The sequence below is a fragment of the Rhipicephalus sanguineus genome, chromosome 10 (genome assembly GCF_013339695.2).
Source record: "Rhipicephalus sanguineus isolate Rsan-2018 chromosome 10, BIME_Rsan_1.4, whole genome shotgun sequence".
In the NCBI taxonomy this organism is placed as follows: domain Eukaryota; kingdom Metazoa; phylum Arthropoda; class Arachnida; order Ixodida; family Ixodidae; genus Rhipicephalus; species Rhipicephalus sanguineus.
Genome location: NC_051185.1, coordinates 71,641,131 through 71,666,936, shown reverse-complemented (window position 1 = coordinate 71,666,936; position 25,806 = coordinate 71,641,131). Strand labels below are relative to the sequence as shown.

Here is a 25,806-nt window from a genome sequence, read left to right as displayed (position 1 = left end):
AGTCAGTGGGCTTCTTCAGGCAGCACCGTTCAGGTGACTCAATCAGACTATTGCATAGACTTGCCGCCAGCGAACTCGTCAGAACCTTCAAGACTCGTGATTGGCTTCGACTCACGTCGAATAATCTTTAGGGAATTCGTCAGAAGGGTGATGGACATATTTGTACATGAAGCCCTATCGACTTGGCTTCGTCAAGAGACTTCGTCAGACAGCACCGCTTATAGATAGGCTTCGTCATAATACATACCCTTATCGACTCAACTGCATTCGGAAGTTCGTTCACCTTCGTTCGACTAGTTAGGAACTTGAGACTTACGAACTAACCTTGTCGGACAAGATCCCTCGTCGACCTGGACAACTTGACGACTTGCCTTAAAGAACATCGTTGATTTTAGCGCTAAAACGGACAAACACATGAGACGACAGGACAAGCGCTTGTCCTGTCCTCCCTTATGTGTTCGTCCCTTTTACTCTAATATCAAGATGCCGTCAAGTCTACACCAACTCTCCCCGCAACAAGGTCTTGTGCATCAAGAGAACTTCGTCAGAAAAGAAAGAAAGACTCCCTGACGACTTTGTAATGAGGTACTCCATCGAGTAAGAAGCGTTGTCAAGTGTAGTCTACATCAGGAGGCGGCACAAACTACCAGTCGAAACGTTTAAGCGGTGCAGAGATAGGCGCCTCTATACGCAAGCGATAATTCCCTCGTTCGCCCGCCGTTGATCGCTTTCAGCTTCGAACGCATACCTCCTCCTTTTGTTCCATTTCACGGGGCGTTTCCTCCAGGCGGCAAGTTGGCTGCTAACCTTAACTCGGCGCCATCTGCAGAAGCGCGCGTGCAGTATGCGACGTCCGTTGCACCACGTCTCGCGAAAAGAAAATAATAAATAAATAAAAAGAGACATTGAGCAGAGCAGTTGCGTGATGCCGACATGCCTTTTGAGAGTCTTTAGATGCACTCTGTACAGTTATGTAACACGATTCTCACTATATTATATTTTCTCGCTCTTTTCAGTCTGTGACGGCACGGCGAAGGGGTTCGCCGCGCTGCACGCATTTAGTGGGACTACGGCTAAGACGTACGGGGCCGTATCGCCGCTGCACAGGCTCATCCAAGGGCGCTGGGTCCTTGCGTCAACGACTGAGCACGTACCTGTCAACGACAGCGAGTCTCCCGACTGCTGCTTCCATAGTGATCCCACGCAGAGCGCGGGTAAACGAATGCTGCCGTCGTAAGGACACTTGTAACGCGCTAAACCTTTCTTCTTACTCTTACGTCTTTTTTTTATTATTATTCTTTCCGAGGACGAACCTCCCCCAGACTTCCCGTACTGAGCTGTAACGAAGCGCTCGTGTCATCGCTGACCGAACACTTGTCGAGTCAAAGAGGAACGTACAGAGATATGAACGCGCTTTCTCAACCGTGTACGACGATTTCGAAATTACGGTACGAAATTACGGTATGTCTGCTAATTATCTCAGTGTGCTCTTGTCACCAGGGGCGTAGCCAGACATTTTTTTGAGGGATTGGAGGGGGGAGGGGGAGGGGAGGAGGACTCAACACCCTTCAAGTTCGTGCGTGTGTTTGGTTTGTGTGTGTAAAGATACACATACAAAATTGAAAAATTTCTGGGAGGGGAAGGCAACCCCCCCCCCCCCTGACTACGCCAGTGCTTGTCACCGCCTGCCCTCAAACACCAGCATGCGGGGGCTGTGCCCTTTAATTCCAATTTCTGTTGACCGTCACATTGTTTCGCCTTTCTTTGTTCATATATTTCGTGTTTCCAACAGCGACAACTGTAACAGTAAGTTTAGAACGCTGAGGAGGCCACATGCAAGCGAATGCCTATGCATTCACGAGACCCTCATTAAATTACTTTCACGCTCCAAGTCGACTGCATCGCTACATTATATTGTCCTCCTTCGGTCGTCTAGACATCGCCACTGGTTCTACATGGTGAGACTTAGTTTCCCAGGTGTTAATTGACATTTGATTCACCTTTGTCAATGTCGATAACTGGCCTAGTTGTTACGGTTTGCTCGTGTCGGCGTATCAACAAGCGCATTAGATCATCCAAAGCGCTTGTTGTGTCCAACTTCATCTCTCTCGCTTGCGTTCGTTCAATCTAAAATGATTGACGTTTATTTCAATTTCACTATCAATGAAAACCAAAAAAAAAAAAAGTTGTGTGCCTATTCCATTCGGCACCCAGGTGAACAACCGAATGTTGGCTTAAAAAGCACAGCCGACGAATCCAGTCAATCAATCAATCAATCAATCAATCAATCAATCAATCAATCAATCAATCAATCAATCAATCAATAGAAAAAAATAAATACGTAACCTGAAAAACCATCCGTGTCACTCAAGCATTACAAAAAAAAAGAAGAAAAATATTCCGCCTCGGTGCGGTAGTAAAAGTGAGCTAATTAGCTCGGACAAAACCGCAGCTCGACTTTTCTCCCTGCAAATGTTTTCTTTTTTTTTTTCATTTAGCGCCATAGGCGCGATGACGTCAGCGTAAGCCGCGCACCGCGCATCAAGTGCGCGCCTTATCGCGTTCCATTTTTTTTCCTAAAACCATAATTCAACGCAAATTGACAGACCAGCCTAACGAACCGGATGCAACGAAACAAGCGCTCGTTTCCGCGCGGGATACGGTTGCCTCATTACGGTCAGGTTTCGTTTAACGCTAACAGAAGGTCCTCGCGTGAAAGAAAACCGGAAGCACAAGTGGCAGTGACGTCAGCGACGGGCTCGAGTGTCTCGCCGGGCTGAGGCAGGAAGCGCGCGTGTCGGGTGACGAGTCCGCTTTTTTCGGAATTCAAAACCGAGGTGTGTTTACAGTTCTGTGCGTCAAGTTTCGTGCGAGCTGCGGATAATAGAAGTCCTGATTGTGCTTGTCGAAGATCTGAATAGCTCGCGCGTTACCACTGAGATATGGCGACGGCTGTTCCCACAGGCCACGAGCAGCGGAAGTAAGTCAAAATGAGATTGAACCACGCAGATAATACTGTTGTCGATATAAACTTTCCGCTACTACGACTACTACTTTTCTCACGAATAAGCAAACACTCGTCAAAGTTGCAACGAAAAAAGAATTTAAGACGTTTCGAGACCACTACGGATCTCTTGTTCACATACAAGCGTAAGAAGTTGGGCCGTGCCTTTATATGTGTAGTAGATTCTTACGCTTGTATATGTGAACAAGAGACAAGTATAGTGGTCTCGAAACGTCATAAACTCTTTTTTCGTTGCAACTTTGGAGAGTGTTTGTTTATTCGCAAGAAATGTATGCCCCTCGCCAGACGGTGTTCCGTCGAACCCTGGACTAAACTACTACTACTACTACTACTACTACTACTGCACGCATGTATCCAGGCCGTTGCCAGATAGAATGAAAAAAACTTTTTTTTTCAATGAGAAGATCCGCGAGTGGCAGATATTACTTCAGGGCGCAGGAGGGTCCTACCCCTTAATATGTATGCGTGAGTTTTTGTATGCATACGTGTTTATACCACATACAAAACCAGCTTTTCTTGCAAGCCGTCGAGTGTGAGGACAGCAAAAAAAAAAAAAAAGAAGAACAAGAAGTGCTCTTCAGACAGCGCAGACCCATTACTCCAGACGGTGAACCAGATGTCAACTCTTCTCTCGACTACGCATGATGGACAGCTGGGAACAACGGGAAGGTCGCTTCTACAATAAGCGTGTTTATAGTGCATTTGACGACAGGCGCATGACATTTCGGATATGCCGTGCGCATATCGAGCATAACCATGCCCGCCTCAGATTACGAGATCAGGGTTGAAAAAGCAGCACGCACTCGCCGGATCCAGGAAATCGAGGAAAACTTTTTAAATGGACACTAAAGAGCAAAACGATGTTTCTCGTATTAATAATAATAATAATAGGTCCTTTATTTTTCATCAAGCATAAGATGAGGGAGGCAGGGAGAAAAAGCTGACGGGCAGCTTGACTAGCTCCGGCCCCCCAAAATGTACACTTCGGCGCGTTTACAGCAGACTGTGCTGATCATAATGAATAACCAAAATGACAATGAGAAAGACAAAGTGACAGGCTATTAAACAGTGCACATAAACAGGGCAGACTAACACCAAGGAAATAAAATTAGAGTCATGGAAGAAAGAAAACATTTAGTAAACTACTCTTTCACGATACCAAAAACACCACGCTTGCTGCGAGAAGACGCTTAGTAAGCGAGAAAATGCGCAAAAGCAAAATGCGGGTGGCGGTACGCCTATGGCTGGCAAAGATGGACCATTATTGGCATCCTTGTAGGCTGGCTTGCCAACATTGGTTTTATAGTGGTTTGTATGGGCCATCATTGGACCATCGTTTGCCAACGTATAAACAATATTGGACCAATGTGCTGTGCTGCCTGGGAAGGCTTGTGGGGTTTGGGGCGATAAACCGCCGCCGCCCTCGGAACACACGGAGACAGTTCACGCGGTCGGGCAACAAAAACGTGGGGGTTTATTAACACTTCTTTAAATATATATGGCGAGCTCGCCGGCCGAATTAGTAAATAAGTAACACGCTGAACTTATGCGCTGACAATGAATACTGGGAAACATATGACACACTCAAGACAGTATAATACATACAATACAATATAACATACAATAATACAACATATTACAATACAAATGCGGCGCCGCAGATGCACGACTCACCACGAGGGTCCGAGGGCCGCGAGCCGCGGTACCGTCCCCGGACCCACCGCGACGAGACGCCCATCCGCGCGCGCTGCCACACCCCAAAAGACACTCACTGCCGTTTCTATGTGCCGGCCTAAATTCGCGGCGGCGATGCCGGCGCCACCGCGCCAAACTCGGGTTACAGCGCCAGCGCATTCCTGACCTTGGACGAACGTGTCCACTTACGCCAAGCACGTGCGTTCCAAACACAGCGGCCGCGCCCAAGTTACGGCAGTCGCCTTTACCGAGGGTGATATAGCACCCGCACAGGCTTTAGGCAGAAAAAGTGGTCTCCGACTTAAAAAGAGGCTTGGTGGTAAGTAACGAAAGCAGGTGACTTTTAAAGGCCAACTCCGGCGATTTTTCGAGGTCGATGGATCTCAATGAAATTCGCTGGGTACGTTCCTTTGCACGTTTCCGTCATTTATGCCAAATTACAGGCTTGAGACATGCGCAGATTGTTTGCAAATGAAAGATTGTCTGCAAACGCCCTCCTGGCTTCCCACAATTATTGGCAACATTGCGTCTGTGACGTCAGTATTGGGAAGGCGGCGGAAGTGACGCAGCCGAGGGCACCGCTAACTTCGGCCGCTACAGCGAGCGTCTGGTGTGCACAAGCCGACAGACAGCGTTGGTTTGGCCGGCGCTTCGCTGGTCGTCCCGGCTGTCACAGTTTTCATACTCCGCGCCGGCGTGACCGGCAAGCCTTGCAGGACTTCCGGTTCGTTCGTAACAACGTCTACGTCATACGTAGGCAGTACACTCGGTTGGGTTTCGGTTTCGGTGTTGCGCTTTTTTGCTTATTTAAAATTATTCTCCAATTTGCCGAGTATTTCTGCTATCGGGCCTGTAACAGGAGCGTCTCAGGAACATAAAAGCACCATTACTTTGACATGGCCAAAAAATCGCCGGAGTTGGCCTTTAAGGGCTCGTTTTTCCTTGTTAAACACAACATTAATGAGAACTGACAGACAATAGTGCCAAGGAAAGTATAAGGGGGCGTTATTTGTAGTAATTAGGATATAAATGTGAGGAAAGTAAAGTGGACGAAAAGATAACTTGCCGCCGGCAGGGACCGAGAAGCAGGGACCATACTTCCTTGGCGTTAACTCGCACGTGAGGTCATGGACGCACGACATGACTCCAACATGGCGGCTTAGATGACGTCAAGACAGTATAATCACGCAGCGATCAAACTGCTTCAGTGTGATAACGACGTTGCTGGAACGTTATTGGGCCTCTCTGCATGACGTCACTAAGTTCGCGTCCCACCATGTTGGTGCTCTAACGTGGCTGTTTCAGTGACGTCAGTGCAAGCCATCTATATTATGATTGGCGAGGAGGAGATAGCACCTGTAGGAAGAGTGGTGAAGGAGAGAGACGAACTACTCTCTCGTCTTTGAACTCGGAGTTGTTTAGGGGCCCTTTAAAGGGACACTAAAGAGAAAGCTCATCTTTCACGTATTATAAAATTACTCCTTCGCAATACCAAAATCACCACGCTTGCCGTGAGAAGACGCGTACGTGGTGAGCGAGAAAACGCGCAAAAAAGAAAAATGCGGGTGACGACGCCGCCTTGAAAATCCCGCACCAGTCGCCATGACTTCATAGATTTGGACGGCGTATTCTAGGGCCTACGTAGTTCCTCATCGGTAGAAATGAAGTACACTAATTCTGAGGGGGCCATATACTTAACGTACCAAGTTTCAGTAAATTTAATGGTGAAATTAACGATGTTAGAATTTTCAGAGCAATATTGATCAGTCTAAACCGATTCATTGTTTCACTTCAGTGACCCTTTTATTTCGACGTCTCGAAAGTCGCACGGATAACGAAACGTCGAATTATACAGTGTCTTTTTTTTTTTCTTCTGGAGCTTCCCTGGGCCAAAATTAATGTTTTGGTAAACCCCATTAAACACTGTGTTAGTTTCATTATTGCTGTGCGTCTGTGTCGTGTTCCGAGTCCACGCAATAGTGTGCCAAGTCAGTCAAGCACCAAGGCGTGGGTGTGAGCTGGGAAGCAACAGTCAGTGTCCGCAGCACCTGAACAGGAGCTAGGCTATGAATTCGTTATGCATTATTATCGATAGTAAGCACCTGTACGTGCAATCAAATTGCCATCATCATCAGTCGCCACCATGGAAAAAAAAAACTGGATCGGCGCCTGCTTCGCGAACGTATACAGCTAACTCACGTTTTCCGTTACACTGCGTTCACACTCGTACAACCAAAACTAGTGACGTCAGTCCTGGAAAACAAAGCTTTTACAAGAAAACTATCGCTACACAACAATTACCTAGTCTTCAAAGTACAAAAGTGTCCTTGAACATGCCTTTTGCAATTAACCAAAATTTGCTGCTTGTTAAATCTCATTTCATAAAACTCTCTCCAATAGCGTGACGAAACTAGCTCTCTCCAGTAATGTGCTCCAAAGCTCCGCCCCTTTTCGTAACTTACAGTAAGAAATAACTATGGCCAATCAAGAAGGGTCTAACCTGTAAGGGCCCTCAACACTTTCACTCTCAGAGCTGGCGGAAAGCTGAAGCACATCTGAGCAGTGTTCGACATCAACACAGCTCTCGAATTCTGGGGTCTCACACATGAAGGAGACGACAATCTTGTCTTCATAAAGGTACAACACTGATTGATTCCGACCACCTGTGGTTATTCGTAAGTACATAAGCCTTTCTAGCATTGCAACACTTGGAGAAGCCCCTACGGCTGAAATACGCTAGAGTGCTTTCTTTTCCTTTCATCACTTAGTGGCATGTTCAATTCATTAAACAACACATCAGCACAATAAAAAAATTATTTCATGTTAAACGAGCAGATTTCAATGTTGTCTCAAGGTGCAAGTAATGGTACGTTGATGCAGCTTCCGTCATCAATCAATCCAAGAGCATCGAAAACCAAAGCCAAATACGAAAACATGACGTCAATATTAAACGTAAAAATGCAAAAAAACGCCAGGCCTGCGCTGAAACCGCAGCACAGTCACAGCGAAAGCTGGAAGAGCGGCGTTTCTAGAGCCCGCTTGGGGCTACAATACAAGTAGACTAGAAGGGTACCCACTACGCCATAAATCACAATTTTTGTGAAGTTGGGAAGCACCTACTAAGCAATTATTCGTCATTCTGCGGAGAAGCGAAGCACCAGCTACACGTCTGTAAGGCATTATGTGTACTTTGTTGACGCGACGACTGATGACAATGAAGAATTATGGCTCAGCCCTTTGTAATGGGTTGGAATCTTTAAACGGCCCACCAGTTACGTAATTTGCATTGGGTGACGCCCGGTCGCTATTTCCCTCTCCCGTCATGCTGTATAACATACGTTGACGTGGGAGAGAGACGGGGAGGGGGAGGCGACGAATTTTACTGAGATCCCGAGGAAGTGGATCATGCGCTTATGGGCTTCCTTGGCAACCAATACAAGTGCACTTGCAAGGAACCCACTACGCTATAAAGCATTGTAATTTTTCAGAAGTAGGGCAGCAGGCACTGTGCCATTTTTCGTCATTCTACGGAGAGCGTTGGTACCTGCTAAACGCATGCAGGCATGCGCACTTTGCTGATGCTGTCCCTGATGACGATGAAGAATTATGGCAGAGCCCTTTGTAATGGGTTGGAAGCATTCAACAACCTACTCGTTGCGCAATTCGCATTGTGTGACGCCTGGTTACAGAATTCGCGTTGTGTGACGCTTGGTGCTTACTTTACTCTTCTGCCACGCTATATTGCATATGCTAATATGGTTCCTTCCCGACATGAAGCCTGTATAGGACCTTTTTGCAAAGCAGTTTCAAGCACGGGCATGGCTCAGAGGTTGAATACTGGGCTCCCACGCAGAGGGCCCAGGTTCGAACCTCGTTCCATCTTCTTATTTCGAACGATACTGGTTACGGACACCGGCGGCGGCGGCGGACAACTACGGCGCCAAAAACGGCCGGTGAAATGATCTCATAACAGCTTTCGCTGTAAAAGAGTTCAGGGTGTTGTCAGTGGTCAGATAAGGCTAACTACATACCAGCTTTTCATCGTTTTGGAGCAAGTATTTTCTACAATATAAATGAAAGATTTCCTCGTTGGTAAACTGTGACACTGGCTGTTCCATAACAATGTAGGATTTGAAATTTGAACATGCCGCTAAACAATCAACTCTTACATAGTTCAACAAACAAGCACTCTTCACCAAAAAGGTAAAATAAAACACATGGTCATTTATTTGCAAGAAGGGAACCTTATTAAAGCTATAATAGTGACATTAAGGATGTGAGAATTTTCAGAGAGAACTTTTGGGTATGGTACGTGGCATGGCAAAGCAGCATAGAGTTATTAAATGCAGGAATTAATTCACCAGGTCGTTGGTTCAATCCAATGCCAGTCGCTAAATGTATAGACTGCCTGAAACTAACAGTCCGAAGTCTACTGAAGTCCTGACAAAGATTCCTCCAAAAATAACTAGTGCCTATGGAAGCTGCATGCATGACTAAAGAAAAAAAAAAGCATGGCTAAATAGCTATGCTTTTAGCTCTACAGCCACATATAGGATTGTTAGTACGTGAACTTGCCTATAAACTTGCCTTTCTGGAATCAAGCACTTGTCATTCTGAAAATCGATTATTTTCAGAAAAATGTTGGGCTATAAGTGCAATGATTACCAATTAATGAGCACATGTGGATCATAAGCTTGCTGCCTTCTCTAATAAGGTAAACAAGACTGCTTAGACATATAGAGTAATGAAGATGAAACCCAGTGAATAAAGACACAACCTTTGATGCCACAAGCGTGGAGATCAAACAAATCCATGTATTAACATTCATTTCCATGGGAGCACCCCAGTTCCCTAAGGCAGCACCACAGTTTCATTCAGTAATTTCTGTCGGAAACTATGCCAACAACACGCTAAAGTGTTCAACTAGACCTCCAACAACAACCACTCATCAAGACATCAGTGATTAATCGGTCAACGCTTGGTACAAATCACAGACTGGACACTCAGTGCATCATGAAAGAACTCCTTAATCACTCGTAAGTGACCCGCACAGCCCTAGCCTGTGTAACAGATCAACACTGTTGCCAAGAATGCAGCATGTCGTTAACAGTGCGACAATCAGCAAGTCAAATTCAGGATATCTATGCATGCAACAAGGAGAACTAGGAATGGTTTTTGTCTCATTCTCAGTGGCACTCAATGTTGCCTCACTGGTGGCTCCACATCTGTGACTTGTTCTGTTAATGTAGAAAGGGGTGTGCCAACCAGGTGCTATCAAGACAATGTATCATAAACAGCTGAGTACTAAGACTAAGAAAGGAAATAACAATTTCGAACCACTTTTCAATTAAGATTGCTACTGTACATAACATCAGCCAGGTTGAAAAGCTCATGCTGACAGACATCAAATGTGGAACACCCGACGACAATGACAAACGGCTGAAAGGGGCACTCCCCGCAGGATTTGGGAGGCCATGACATATATTAGCACTTTCAAAAACACCGAATAAAAGTTCACCGGACCTGCCCAGTGTTTTACCACAGCATTTTTGAACAAATGAGCAATTTCCAAAGGACAGTAGCGCAATTTTTCCAACAAGTTATGCAAACTCTGCAACCATCCGCAACAAGGTGTAAGAGAATCTTTACAAACAGTTCTACTGTGTAGTGTAGACAGAATTGGTTTCTTTTTCACGAGAACGCCATTAGCTGCACTTTACCACTCTCAAAATACCGATCACCATTTTAACAGTCGTTGAGCACCCAACTTTCAAAGATTTGCAATCGGGTCGTTACTTAGGCTTCAGTTTCTTGCTGTACAGCGCAGTCCACTCTAAAAGGGAACACGCACACCAGTAATGAATGCACTGTGACTGCAATATTTCTTTAACTCTGTTGAATGAAAGCAACCAACTAGACACATCAGGCAAACGTCCACATGTTAACGAATTTTGCAGGCCATATCACATATCTCACTTGGCTAATGGTGGAATCCCGATTAGGCGTTCCCTTTAAGATTGCACCATACTGTACATTTACCATGCTGAGTAGCTTTGACAGAGAAGACTGAGCATGCATACAGTGAACTTACTGTTATCAGGCTACCACCAATGATGACACGTATTCAAAACTGCAAAGTACAGCCAGTACCTGTGTACTACACATTGCCTACACATCGAGCAACAGGCATGACAAATGCACACCAGTAATTCTTCAGCAATGCGTAAACCTCAAAAGAGCTTACTGTGCAAGATCTAGATAGCACAGCGCTACTGTACAGACAGTGGACCTGTAGGCTGTAGTTTACAAATTTAAGAGGGAATATAGAACTTCCCAGATTCAGCAGTAGTCTTAAACCAACTTAGCACCATGGCTAATTAGAAAATAAATTAGGTGCACCAAATAATGAACCCCCCTTCCCAAAAAAAACAAGTATAGCAGCACTACTTTTAATGTAGGGCACACAAGTATAGTGAGCTTTCAGAAGTAGCTTTTACGTCCTCCAAAAATCCATAGACTTCAAGAATAACATTAGCAAAACAATACGACTAGTAATGCAAAGCAGGACTGTAAACTGTAAAATCAATACATATGACTAGTATAATCAAGATGTTATAAAAACTAGATTAATATTGAAAGCAAGCTCTAGTGGGAAGCCATTATGGACTTGGATGAGGATTAGGAAGCCCCTTGGTGCATAATTCACCAACACTCAATAGCGTAGTAGTGTCAATTACTGTAGGTGCAGTGTTGACTAGTGATGATTTCTAGTGGCTAGTAGCTAATGTTTCGCACACACAAGATCGAGTCCCACTTGCAAAAATTTGCTCCAATTTCTCTTCCTTTCTTTCCTTTTCCTTTTTTCTGTACGAAGGAGTTAAAAATGTTCGCAAGAACACAGTCAAGGTACCACTACTGCCCAAGGAACCCGACATGTATTCTTCAAAAAAAAAAGAAAGAGCTTATTATCATTGTTCAGTGTTCCCAAGACAAGATCATTGTGCTGTGTACAGTCACAACCACTGCAGCGAGAATAACTATCTGCTTTGAGCAGCTCTGAAAGTTTTTATTTTTAAACACCTGAAAACCAAGTTTGATTGAATATGGCACCTTTTGAGTGATATAATCCCAAATTTATCTGTAGATAAGATGCTGTGAACATTTATAAACATCTACAATATGCGCTGTACATGTGTACTTGCTTTCCTATTTTTGCGACAATACATGAGGGTGGCAATGTAACAATGAGAGGATGCGATGGCGATGGCTTCCTCATTTGCTTAACAGATTGGAGGCATGTGCAAGCATGGGTGAGCTCTTGCACCCAACAGTAACTAGCACTCGTAAACAAATGCCAAATGGCTGGTATCGATGTGCTGTCACACGTATGGATGAAGTCACTGACAGGGGCAAAATAGAGGAGGCCTCAAGAGCCACAGGAGAGTGTGAGCATTTTTTTATAATGCGTAAAATGTCCGATTTTTTTCCTCTGTAGAGCTTCATTTTTCTTCCTTTCTTTAGTAATTCCAGAATGTTATTAACTTGTGCAATAATCATGGAACAGAACTCGATTTGTACAACAACTGGTATGCGGTATTCCTGGAGATAACTACATTTTGGCGCTACAAATTCGCCCACTAAAGGTGATGTTGGCGCTGATGAGTCAACATTATCAGCTAGCGTTATGCTGATGTGACACGACCCGAAGATGGTGAAAACAAAAGTATGGCCATTACTTATCCTTCAATTGACGCTTTTCATTCTGTGATCACTGTACATATTTTACATGTCTTATGTAGGCCATGTTTTGTGAAATACCATCTGTGCTATGCAAACATTGCTAAACTGGTACTTTCGGCCGTCTTTATGGGCTTGTTCATTAATTCAAATGCGAGTTTTGTGCCAGAATACACTTCCCCTTATGTACATTTTGGCTATGCAGGAATGTTTGTGGCAAAAATAAATCAACCCAACTCAACATTATTGGCTACATGCATCAGAATAATATTTGCAGTAGGTGTTTGTAGCGGCATTGTCAAGTCATTGAGGGCTATTTTTTTTACTCTTTTCAAAAAGTGCCACTGTGCCTCCGTGATGTTTCTCAGCATTATCCCGTAGTATTGGTGTTTTTTTTTTCATTTTTGCCTGTTACTTCTCACTTTTTACATGAAACAAGGAAGACACAACATTCACATTGTTCCCAGGGTGAAGTTTGTGAACGAGCTCAGGGCAACGCTTGTGATTATTCGTGGACATATAGTACCCATCACTATATACTTTAGTTCACTATCATTATAGTTGTGATGTCACTGTAATGACGTAGTAATGTACAGTTTTCAAGAAGGGAGGCGCAAGGATGACATAACTACGATTGTCGTCGCGACAAAGAGTTGCCCCAAAGGATTGCTGTTGCAGAGTTTTACACAAAACATCCAAGCTCACAGTTCAACAACAAACTACTTTAATCGTTTGAAGCAAACAATATACGCCATGAAACAGAACTACATTTACACAGTACAATGTCTTTCATCACTCATGCGTATCTCAGGACAACCTCAAGAGAGACCTCTTTTAAACAAAACATTCAAGCAGACAGAAAGGGCACTCATGTTTTTACCAGTCTGAAATTGTCACAATTAAGCTCAGAGCAATGCCGTATCAGTCAATACAAGCACGCAGGTGAACGGTGGGTCTCATGAGACCGAACGCCGGTCATGGCCGCCATGTAGTCCTTCACGATCCCGGTCGAGGCGTCGAGCCGTTGGCGGAGCGGATCAATGGGTCGCTGTGGCTGCTCGGTGGCCTGGGTTTGGGCTGTGGGTGCGCAGCTCGCACCTTTCCTTCTGCGAACAAGACGACAGCCGCGCAACACACCTCATTCATTGCACGATTCAACAACCGAGAACCCCCCCCCCATTCCTCGCTAGGTATCGATGCAGATTGTAGGCAAAATAACAAAATGCCTGCAAGCACATCTGATGGAAAACAGAAAGCGGCAAACAGAATCATCTTAAAGGTGCTCTGCAACACTTTTTCAGCATGGTCAGAAAACGCTGCCAATTGGTAGTCAAGGTTCCAGAGAACACGCGAGCCGAACATTATAGCACACCACGTGGCCTGGAATTTAGTTAATTTTCAAAGTCAGCTTGAAATTGTTCCCTCTTCTCTCGAAAAATGATGCCATAAACCCAAATGACCACGCCATAAGGCCAGTGGCCGTTGGCTGATTTGAGCATCGTGAGCTGCACAGTTACCGTGGTCGTCACGGGATGCCGCCACGTGGCCGCGCACGCACTGGCAATCACACTTAAAGTAAGCTGCACATTCGAAGAAAGAAAGAAAAGAAAGTGTCCAAGGTCATGGTGCCGACTAAGAGACACATCTTCTTGACCCCTTGTCATTAACCTCCTTGCATAGCTTTCAGCACGCTCGCTGGTACGAAAGGAGGAAGAAAGCGCCTGAAGTGTGCGACAAATCCCTATAACTACGCTCGTACTTGAAGGATTTTTAAATTTTTTGTGGCAGTCGATTCGTGAGGCAATAAGCTCTTTTAATGAAGCCATTCGACAAATGCCTGGAGAAGTTGCAGGGCCCCTTCCAGCACAACGCAATAGATGGGAGTACAGTCAGTTTACAAGCAAGAGAAAAGAAAGATTCATTTGGTGTGTCCGCTGAACATTTTGAAATGTCGCTAGAATTTCTGGGAGACAACGAAAACACGGCAACAGATCTAAAGAGCACCTAAAAAAGCATAACAAGTGGCATAATTTACAATTTTACGGAAACAAAAAGAAATGTACAATATGAAAGTGAGACCACACTTTAAAAAGGAATTCAAGGCAGCTTTCTCAAAGTAATTAGTCTGACAGCAAAATTGGCTCAAGTGGGTTTATGGCATTATCTGACTTGGTAAATGACAGTTTCATTTTCTTGATGCTCGTTCCTGCGCAATAAATATATTGGCCAATCCGATCGAAACAGGAATGTACTCCACAGTTTATAGAGAAGACCGGTAGACCGTCCTAAGCAACATGTTGAAACGCTAACAATCAAATTGATTCCTCAAGATACCGTAAGCTTAGTGTAAAGGTGAATGATTCTGTTTCTTCCATTAACACATACCTCATGGACTCACATAAGGAGTGCATCTTTTTTTTACGATTTCTACAAGGTGCGGCCCTTTACATGGGACTGGGACAATTGGCCCATTTTTCAGACAGGTATGAAATCCATAACACAGTGTGATGTCCCCCCCACTGCAAAAGCAAACACTATCCTTTTCATTATGTATCCATTCATTCATGCACGGCACACAACTGGCTCCTCATATTCACTATTGCTGCCAGTGCTGCTTACGCTCAGTTCGCCAGCACATGTGTCGATTAATCCATCTTCAAGGCTATCTACGACGTTGGAGAACCGTGCTGTTTTTAAAGCTCATGACAGTTACCTTAAGTTAAGCGACTGGGATGTGTCGCTACATGGAACACGTCTGTCGGAATTTCATTTAGACAATCTTCATTCTCGGTCAGATAGTTTTTTGTTTCTTTGTTTTTTTTTTACTTTTGGGCTGCCAGTTGGTGGGTGTCACCCTTACACAAGTTTATATGGTGCGTACAGGGTCGTTCACATCAAGGCGAACACCTCATTAGTATTCAAGATTTCACGGAAGCTTGCGCTTATTACACAATTCACAAAAGTATTACCGTGTTTATCGACACCGTGACCAGACGCCATGATTAGACTTTGCTTTATGTTGTTACAGAAACACTGGCGCAACCAGACAGGCGAGATGTCATGGTTCCCTCCACCTTAAATGCTGCCAGAGAGTGCTGACCGTGCTAAGTGGAGAGTGAGCCGCTTCTCGGGCCACAAAAGGCTCATCAGCAGTGGAAAAAACATGGGTCAAACTTGTATCTTATGTAAAAAGAAACACCAAGTGTTGTGTTACAGTGTATACAGAAATCAGTGGGTAGCAATGTAGGACACTGCATCAATACGCGCGAAGTGTGAAGATGAAAAAGCAAATCCACATCAACTTCTTGGAAGTTTGCTACTATTGAAAGCCAGTGAGAAGTGCAGCGATAATGCCAGAGAAAGGACAAAAGGTTCACGCACAATAAAATGCCAAAATATGCTACAGCAAAGAAATTAAGTGGGTTACGATAGCCACTTTGGCCTTTGGCCCATTGAAAAACCACCTGCATGTAAACAGACTCTTTAAGTTCTTTTGAAGATGAACAGATTAAGCATTTATATAATATAATGGTGTCGAATACCCTTCCAACACTCATATTAATTGGTGTCTACCATTGTTGAGGGCGTAAACTATGACTATGCATCAAAAGGACATCTACATACTTTGGTGAAAACACGTGCGGTATCTAACCACCTGCGGTGGTTAGATGGTATCTAACCACCTATTCTTTCTATTGTGAGACCGAGTTTGGTGTAAATGTCTCGCGATGCAGTCGTTCAGTCACAGCAACTTGCAACGGCTCTTGTAAGCGGATTGCATCGATTTTTTTTTATACTCGGAAGATTCTTTCTATTGTGAGACCGAGTTTGGTGTAAATGTCTCGCGATGCAGTCGTTCAGTCACAGCAACTTGCAACGGCTCTTGTAAGCGGATTGCATCGATTTTTTTTTTATATTCGGAAGATTCTTTCTATTGTGAGACCGAGTTTGGTGTAAATGTCTCGCGATGCAGTCGTTCAGTCACAGCAACTTGCAACGGCTCTTGTAAGTGGATTGCATCGATTTTTTTTATACTTGGAAAGAGCATTCAGCAATTACGCCTTTGTTTTCAATTGATTTCACGACAAGATCGCATATTTAGGTCCCCATTATTCTAGAATACAGCTTCGTTTGCTTGCTTATGCACAAACTTTTAGAAGTTATACACCTATAGATGCTAACTGAGACTCAGTTACCTTAGCTATCAGCTAGCTATTGCTACTACTCACTAACTAGGAATGTTAGCTGACTGTTATCATAACTACATTCCACATCTTTGCAGTACCCCCTTTCTCTCATAACAATGTGTTTGATGTGTTTATCTGCCAATTTTACATCATTAAAACACAAAGTGTGCTTGAGACTGTGGTCAGCAAGGATGCGAAATGCTTTATGAAACAATGCAGATGAAGCAATTCACGATCTTCTTGAAGAGGTTGATTGAAAAGCAGTGTCAGTAAGTGCAGAATTTTCTTTTGGCGCCATCGCAATAGAAGTCAAGGTCACAAGGTTCAGTTTCCAGCCAACAATAACAAAGCGGCCATTACTGGGAACAGCACAGTAGTGTCGGGAAGCCCCCAAGGATCATCGCTTGGACAAAATGACATGTAGACGGCCACCATATATAGCAATGATAATACATGCTTATACATCTGCAAAGCGTCACATGCTAAATTGCATCCAAGCGAAAATAACAGGAACAATGGACCTTGACTTAACGGAATGCCACTTTCGCTGCCAACCTTACATTTCATAGAAGGCAGCAGCTTGTCTCGTACTGAACAAAACGAACTTTGATTGAGCATTGTCCTGCTTGGCTGGGATTAATCATCAACACAAGTCAGTAAGGCAGTGAATGAGCAGAGAGAGAGACTGTCTGGGGCTTTTGTTTGTGGACGCGCAAGTACAGAGCCGTAATGAAGCATTGTTGTCATATTCATACGTCAGCGCATGCGTCTTCCCCGGATCATAGACAGTTCGAAGGATTGCCTCCTGGGAACAACGTCAAGATTGGAAGAAAACAGTACCGTGAAATGTAAACGTCGGTAAACTTCAGATTCATTAGCAGCAGATACATTTGTCCGAAACAAGCCTTTAGGCAAGCTGGTAGGAAATTTTTTAAATCAAATATTTTTTACTTTAATTTTCGAAAATCTAAAGTAAAAAATGCAGGCATGAGAGCAATGTGAACTGGCATTTGTGTTGCGCTTTCCACCTCTGTCACATCCACATCGTTTATGCCTGACTTTTTTTTTCTCAGAACGCAAAAAATAAATCAAAGTATACATGGTGTAAAAGTCGTGCCCAACAATGTTTACAAACAAACAGCCTTGGTTTTAAACTGCCACACTAGTTTCCTAACCTTCACTATGTATCCTTACATGAAGCATTCTACATTCCAAAGGAAACAGTTTCTAAATGTTTAATGAAATGTACCAAAAGGTATTAAAGAGTTGCGCAATTAAGGGCAGTTCACAACTGAACAATACATAAGCAGCACAATCGCTGACTCATCACTGATCATGACCAGTCCAACAGGACGTGACACATCAGCCAATGACATAAAACCTTTATACACAGCAAGTACTCTGCTTTACATTAGGTATATCCAAAATGTACTACGTATTTTACAGGAAGAGTTGCATGCTGAACAATTGCAAAACACCTGCATCAATCTATGACAGCTTCTCAGACAAACTCAATTCCTTCATAGCAAGCGTTCTGTGCTCAACAATCATAACACACGGTTCAACATGCCATAAATAACACCAGAAATAGCCAGCAATTGTGACATACAGCATGTGTGGTCATTTGCTTGTTGGTCGTCAACCAACAAACTATCTCGAGACAATTTTTATTTCTGACAATGTGATGCCATGAATGCAATGCCAGCCATCATTTTATCAACCACACAAATCGTTTCAGAACAGCAACAAAAAAAAAACACCCGCAACAATAAATTTGTTACTGACATCATTCTTTTTTTTAGATACAACAGCCATAGGCAATTAAAACTTGATGTTAACGCTAACTAAAACAGATTGCTTTGTTCTTGTTTTCATAGGTGCGCATATCTCCTGTTTATGCTTTACTTGTATATGATTATACACGAATGACAAAGAGGTATGAGAGGCTTTTCAAGTGAGAAGTTAACCAATGAAATCACTTCGTGCAAGCACATGCTGCAGTGGCACAATTGCACTGAACAAATGCAGGGCGATTCCAGAAGCGATCAGCAATATCAAAAATTCGACGCCATTTGAAAAAGCAGGGGACAGTGAGAGATACAGCTTTCAGAGAAATGTGCAGACTTCCGTGAAACAAGCTACAATATGTGACCAGCCACAAAGTGTCGTTGGCAATTTGTCAAAAAGCAAAATGTTTATTTCATCTGCACTCGGATCAGTTGTATTGTTGAAACTGTTCACTATAAAAGTCATGGAAATTTTCACTTGAAAAGCGTAACAGCAGATGCGTAGATCAGTGAGTGTGGCATACAGCTGGGACTGATCACTCATTTAACTTCGTCCAATTATGGTAGCTGATCAAAACAATTATTGTGCACTCACAAGTGCATCAGTGCCAGAAACTAGGAGACTTCTTCTATGGTAAATTTTTTTTTTTTCCTTTTCTTGTATGCAAGTGTGTAGGCCGAAAAAAAGGTAATTGAATTGGACTTCGAGTTCTGCAAGACATGCCCATCTTTACCAGCAACAGAAAACAATGCAGTGAGATTGACTGAATCATGATGTAACTGCAAAATTAGCTGCAAAGCAAAATTTCGTAAAAATTTCATTCAATACCTCGTGGATAGGAATTTTGCATCATCACTACACCTATGCAAAAGTAATAAAGAGTTAACAAGTTCTTAAGAGACAGACTGCGTCGAAGCATAACTGTACTAAGATCAAGTGCAAGAAACTTCGCAAAACACACAGTACTCCGTTACATGAAATTATTGCAACTACTGGAAAGTGATACGGTAGCAACACATCCTGTGCAACGTTGTATCGTGCAAGCAGAGCATTCGTTAAACAGTGCGTAGCGAGTACTCCTACAAACGAAACTGGGAACAGCTTGTACACAACAGTTGTCACGGAAGCGGGTGAATCATCTGTGATTGTGTCGAGACCAACACTTCCTTTTTAACCTCTTTCCTGTCACTGTTACACACTCATACGCGAGATAGGACACCTGTTACTGGTTGCAGGTTTGTCCGACCTTACAGAGACAGCCAGGAGTTTGTGAACACTGCCTTCTTATTTTATCGCACTTTACAAATGTAGCTCTCGTTAGTCTCTGAAATGTAAAAAGCCAAGTAAATTCTGTGCTTTCATGACGGTGAACAGCGCAGACATGGAGGAAACTTATAGTCATGCAAATTTCATTCGCAGAGAACATGAAAGGCATTTGCATTTTTTTGCATGCCAACGCAGAAGGTAATACATTCGGGCAGCTGTATCGAAGAATGATTACATACATCACAACAATAAAGTATTTTTTTTAACTATGTTAACAGCAGACTTAAAGGAAAACCTGCATATAAAGTTTTACATGCCATCCATTAGCGTTAAACGAGAGCCCTGCAGCTGTTAACCATAGGAAAGGTGGCGGAAACTGTCACAACAGCCTGAGTAATTACCTACAGCCCTTGTTCACCAAGAACAGCTCAGACTTCAGTAGAGAAAGGGGGAACACATCGTTATACCACGGTACACCTGTGCGCTTCATTTCCATCATAACAAGTGCTACGACAACGAAGCGCGGACCTAGGAAATATGTTTGGCATGTGCGTTTATTTTTCAATAAATTTTATGGTACGCAGCAACACTGGAACACAATTAACGTATGCAAAGTTCACTCTGCGTCATATTGCGAGAATGGCAGAGATGCAAAGTCTGCCATTTCGAGACGTACTTTAGCACTTAATCGAAATATCTTGCTAGTGTTTTCCAATCTTCGCACAGGCTAGATTTCATCCTATTACATGTGAAATTGATGTAGTAGAGTATGTACAAGTGAATATATGCATCTATTTCTTTGAAGTGTCATACCGCAGAAAGGAAAAACGTGCAGATGGGACATTGTCCTTTCGAGTACTGCAAAGCACAAATAAAAAATTGCTGCTATTCAATGATCAGAAGCTGTGGTAGCTGAAGGTACTGCCTAAACAATCGTTATCTCTTATGGCCTGAAGACAGCAGTGGTAACTTCTGAAGGATGTCGCGCATAAGCTGTCGCATTGAAGGCAGTACACTCTTTCGGGCCTTGGGAAGGTTATCTCTTTACCATGCCTCACCAAATTCAACACGTGTGATGTCATCGGGAAAAGAGAACATACATGTATGACACGTAAGGCATGATGATGACGTCGTCATCTTTAAAACGATACGACATTGTAAGGTGGCATCTGAAAAAGTGAACATGTATATGTACGAAGTGTAAGAGGTATGAAGATACACTCGGATGTCTAAAACGAAGCGACGTTGTATGAAGCCGACACGACGTGGCTGTGTTCCACAAGCTAATCACGAATGATGGATGCTAACCATTATGTCCTCGAAATCTCGGCGGAGACGGCAGGTGTTGTGCAAGATCACACGCCGCGCCAGCGCATAATGAAGGCCCGAGGTTCGTCCAAAGCCGAAAAACACGATCGTGTACGTAGGCAGACATCTACTAGTCAACCCGTATAAACGATACATCCGTTCGTAGCAGTCGCGTGTTATTCAACGAGCGCTGACACCCGGACCCGGGTGTGCACACGCGCTACGATCCCCGACCCTGAGCGCCGCGCGAGCTCAGATACCTTACGCAAGCAAAGCCTCGCAGGAAGGGTTTTGTCAGCGTGCAATGGAGCGTCGCGGTATACAACTCCGCAGCGCGGGCTGCTTTTTTTTACACGCGCCGGTGAGTCGGCGGCCCGTAGGCGAAGCCGACAGGCGCCGGCAGCAAGCTACAAGTGGCTCCCCATACAAACCGTGATCTCGCTATGCGCGCGCGAGCACCCCCGGAGACGAGAGCGCGAGAAAAACCGTTTCCGAAACCGAGAGCGGTAGAGACAGCGAGGCCTCGGAACCCGAGCGAGGTGGGCGCGCCGCGCACGCTGCCGTACTACTTTCGGGGGTCGGGTCGCGCGCTGGGCTTCCGGGGAAGCCGGCCGCCGGTTAGGCCTAGGGCCTGGGAGCCGCGGGGCTTTACAACAGCGCCCCTACTACTCACTGGGCATGGGCTCCTCGTCGTCGCTGTAGATGGCCTCGTCGTTCTCGGCGATCGCCGGCGGGCGACCCGAAGATGCGCTTCGCTGTCTCTCGTCCCGGAGACCGGAGAAGTAGCGCGCCGCGTATTCCACCAGGTCGCTGGGCCGCTCGATCATCACGTTCACCGTGAACTCGAGCAGCAGGTTCGTCAGCTCCGGCGGGACGTCGTAGCGCGGACGGTTCATGGCTCTGGCGCCGTTGATTTTTGTCTCTTTTTCTTTTCTTAGCAGTACATCCGCGCAGGGGCACCACCACTGCACACACGGGGGGGGTCAGCACGACCCAAAACACGACCACGAGAAAAGAGCACAGCAGAGGACACGGGAGGAGGTCGGACACGCACTTTCGCCTTCCAAAACAGCGGCGCGCAGGCACACGATCCGCTGTAGCGCCGGTCCCCTTTTCGCTTTCTTTTTTCCCCCTCGCGCCCGCTAATGAAGCAGCGACAGCGAGCGCTGCGCGCCGTCTGCTACATGCGGCGCTGCCGATGCCGCCGCCAGGTGATTGGCCAACTCTGTCGGCCAATTGGAAAAAAGAAAAAGGCGCGCGCGATGCGCTGCTAAAATTGGCTCCAAATTTAATCCGGCGGCCAGTCAGGCAAGTGTTAAAGTTCCGATACAAATCGCATAATGCCGTTGCGTGTACGGAGAGATGGCGCTATTCCTGCAGAGCACGCCGACCGGCAATGGGATAACTCATCACCTCACCGTGACGATTCGGCTGCGCGTGATTTCTCTTTCTGTTGGTTTCACGGCGTCGTGTTCTGGCGCCGGTGTTCGACATTAAGCAGGTGCTTGCGCAGCTGCCGATGCAGAAATGCTTTCAACTGCACAACGTAGGTACACAGCTGGAATCTTGAGATGCGTCCAAAGGAGGCCTTGTTATACATAGCATTTTACAGCGCTTCGTCGTGCTGTGTTAATTCTGAAGGAAGTAGGAAACGCGGCATTACCGTTAACTGCCACTTGTCAGACCGAGAAAACACTTATAATCAATAAACCTCGAGTGTTTTTTTTTGTTTGTTTGTTTTTTTTAATTTCGCCTCCTGACCGGGCCGTACTGCGCAATCACTAAATCGGCAGCATTAGAATAGGGTACGTAAAGATAGCGTTCGTTGCGTAGGTACGCTATTTTCGTCACCTAACGTGGGTACCCAAGAGCCTTGGGTACCCTCCTATACTGGGGTACTCTCCTGCCAAGAGGATGGCGTATGACGCCTGCGCAGTGGCAATAAACGCTAACGCAAAGCATTGCGTACCCTATTCAAAAACTGCCTATTGCCACTTGAAGTATACTCGAAGAATGTGATGATTGGCAGATGTTTATTAATATTTATTCGTTAAATATCAGCGCATTAGTGCAGATGCTTCGGAGTGGAGACGTCAACTTATTTTGCGAACAAGAGTTTGTTTCGCGGACAAGGCTTCCGCGCTGGGAGCCAAAATAACATTTTTTTTTAATGAATGTTTTTATTCTTACTATCTGTTCTCAGCTTCTTCAGTCAAAAGCATTCAATAAAATAATGCCGTATGACAATAAATAAGTAGATCAGTGAGTTTACTGCCTGTGAGCCTGGGTAAGGGCTCACAGCGTTATTCCCTTGAAGATCCCGTATGGCGGTGCAGGTTTGCACAACATACGTACTCATGGCCTCTGCTCAGGACTATGACGTCTTCAACTCGTCAGTGACGTGTCCTATGCGACATCTTATGCACTGTTCATTGCACTGTTCATCTGGTTTAAACATCGGCTCACGTTTTCTCCCATATGCACACCGATTTAGCGAACGTTGCTTGCTTGCGATACGGCGCGCTTAGCCACTACGAAGGAATCCCGACGGTACACTACGCCATCTCAGGTTTTCCTCCGCTCTTCTTTTCTTTCTTTTTTTTCTGTTTTGGGATTATACGCAAATAAGTGAAGGATATGCCCAAACACAGCAGGTTTGTGTGCATCACTACTTAATTTTCCCCGTACAGTCATGTACGCTGTTAAAAGGAACATAGAGTTTGATTTCTGCCATTGATTATTTCTGATATACATATATGGTGGATACGAGCACAAATGGGTGTGTTCAGATAAGAATGTCGGTGCATGGTGCCGACCCCTTTTAATTTCACCGAAAAAAAAACAAATATATATATATATATATACATATATATTCATAAGCATTCCCATACTCTTGCCGAATACTCTTCCAACACTAATTGCTTCAAATATTCATTTTTCCCTCTAACCATTAAATATTGGAACTTACTGAAACCTGCCCTAACGACCGATTCATCCATAAAATTGTTTACAACTGCGATTGAAACCGAATTGATTGCCTCACAAAAAGCACTAACGACATTACAACATCAGTAAACCCGCTAAGCGATGAGTCTGTGTCATATTACTAATACATAGTTCTTCTCTGCTGCTTATATGAAGGCAATATTTTAGGTGACATGTTCTTCGATTATTTTGTTGTTCATAAAATTGTTTGAACAATGTAATCAACAGTAATGTGTACTTGCTGATCCTACGCTATGTTTACAAATGCATACCTTATCCTTTTGCAGTTGTTTTTGGCGATAATCTCGCCCATGATTTTGTTACTAAAATTATTTTATTGTGTGTTCTTCTATCGCAATGTATAATGTATAATTTTGTATGTAATTCTGACTTTTTTTGTGATTTTAACCATATATGATCCTGTGTAAACATATCGTATTTTTCATGTGCCTTCCCTGCTATAATCTCTGAAGAGATTGGCAGTATTGTTAAATAAATAATAAATAAATAAATATATATATATATATATATATAATATATATATATATATATATATATTATATATATATATATATATATATATATATATGTATATATATGTTTTGCTGTCCCAGTGCCCAAGGCCTGCAAACCAATCTTAGTTTCGCAAAAAAAAAATGTTTCCCTTAGTCGAAAAATTTCGGGTCTCCACTGAACCAGAACCGTTTTTTGCGAATTGCGCGAAAATGAGATTTTGACGAGATCCTGCCAAAAAATCTATTGTACCTGTGAGTCTCAAAATTTTTCTTGAAATATTGTTATCCTGCAGTTTTGTTGACTATATTTTAGGGGACAAAATCGCAAATAAATTGCTCAATAATGCTCTAATTTCGGATTTTTTTTCCCTCCGCGTCTATAAGAGTCAGAATTTCCAAAATTTCCCAGAGTGTTGCATCACACTAGTTTAACAAATCTGCCAAATATTATTGCTGAAAATGACGTCAAACGCAAACCAAATAGGCATAAGTGAAGGCATGTCTCCAAAAATGCAGTATATTGAAATTCAATTTAGAAAAAAAAAAGGCCCCCTTCGGTTTTCGTTACACTCCCCAGAATTAAAGCCAAGTGCGTGTTCTAGCTTAATCTGTTTGGGGGGTTCCACCCCACCAACCCCACAGTTTTAGGGGCGAAGCTCCTTAAGGCGGCACCCGTTCGTCCCTCGTAGTCATCGTAGTAGTCCGTAACAAGTCTTACGCTTTGACCTCCAAGGTGGTGCCGGTGGGAGATTTCTCCTGTGCGTTGTTGAACAATAAAAAATTCGCAGCGTGCGCGTTAACTAAAAGCCGAATTCTTCTGTCTCTCATTCCCCATTAGCAGCCATTGGCATGTTCCAGTAGGAAACGTTAGTAGAAGTAGAAGTGTAAGTGTTAGCTAAAAGCCGACTTCTGTCTCTCATTCCCATTAGCAGCCATTGTTTACCTCCAAGGTAGTGCCTGGTGAGATTTCTCCTGTGCGTGATTAAACAATAAAAATTTTGTTCAAAACGCCGTTGATTGATGAAATAAACCAACGAAAGACGCCAGATGTTTTGTAAAAGCAGAACGAAAGAACGCCAGATGTTTTTCTTAAAGTGTAGTAGTAGTAGTTGTATGTAGCCACCTCGCCCGATCGTCAACGGGCGAGGTGGACCGGCAACGGCGCGAGGACCCTGCCGTACGAGAGTTAAATCACACTAAAAGACATACTTTGCGGGCGATACACTCTAGTGAGCTTTCAACTTTCCGTCTTAATGTACATGATAAAGAAATTATTTCTACGAAAAACGCAAGGCACACC

At 44.1% G+C, this 25,806-nt stretch overlaps 1 protein-coding gene across 1 annotated transcript in view; it reads right to left on the bottom strand.

Moving 5' to 3' along the window:
• Window positions 1-22,158, bottom strand: part of LOC119372122 (cAMP-dependent protein kinase type II regulatory subunit) — a 143,336-nt gene extending 121,178 nt beyond the window's left edge. The window contains exon 1 of the mRNA XM_037642586.2: window positions 21,680-22,158. Within this exon, the coding sequence (XP_037498514.1) occupies window positions 21,680-21,902 (223 nt within the window). The 5' untranslated portion in view covers window positions 21,903-22,158. The remainder of the gene's footprint in view (window positions 1-21,679) is intronic.
• Between the last annotated feature and the right edge of the window lie 3,648 nt (window positions 22,159-25,806).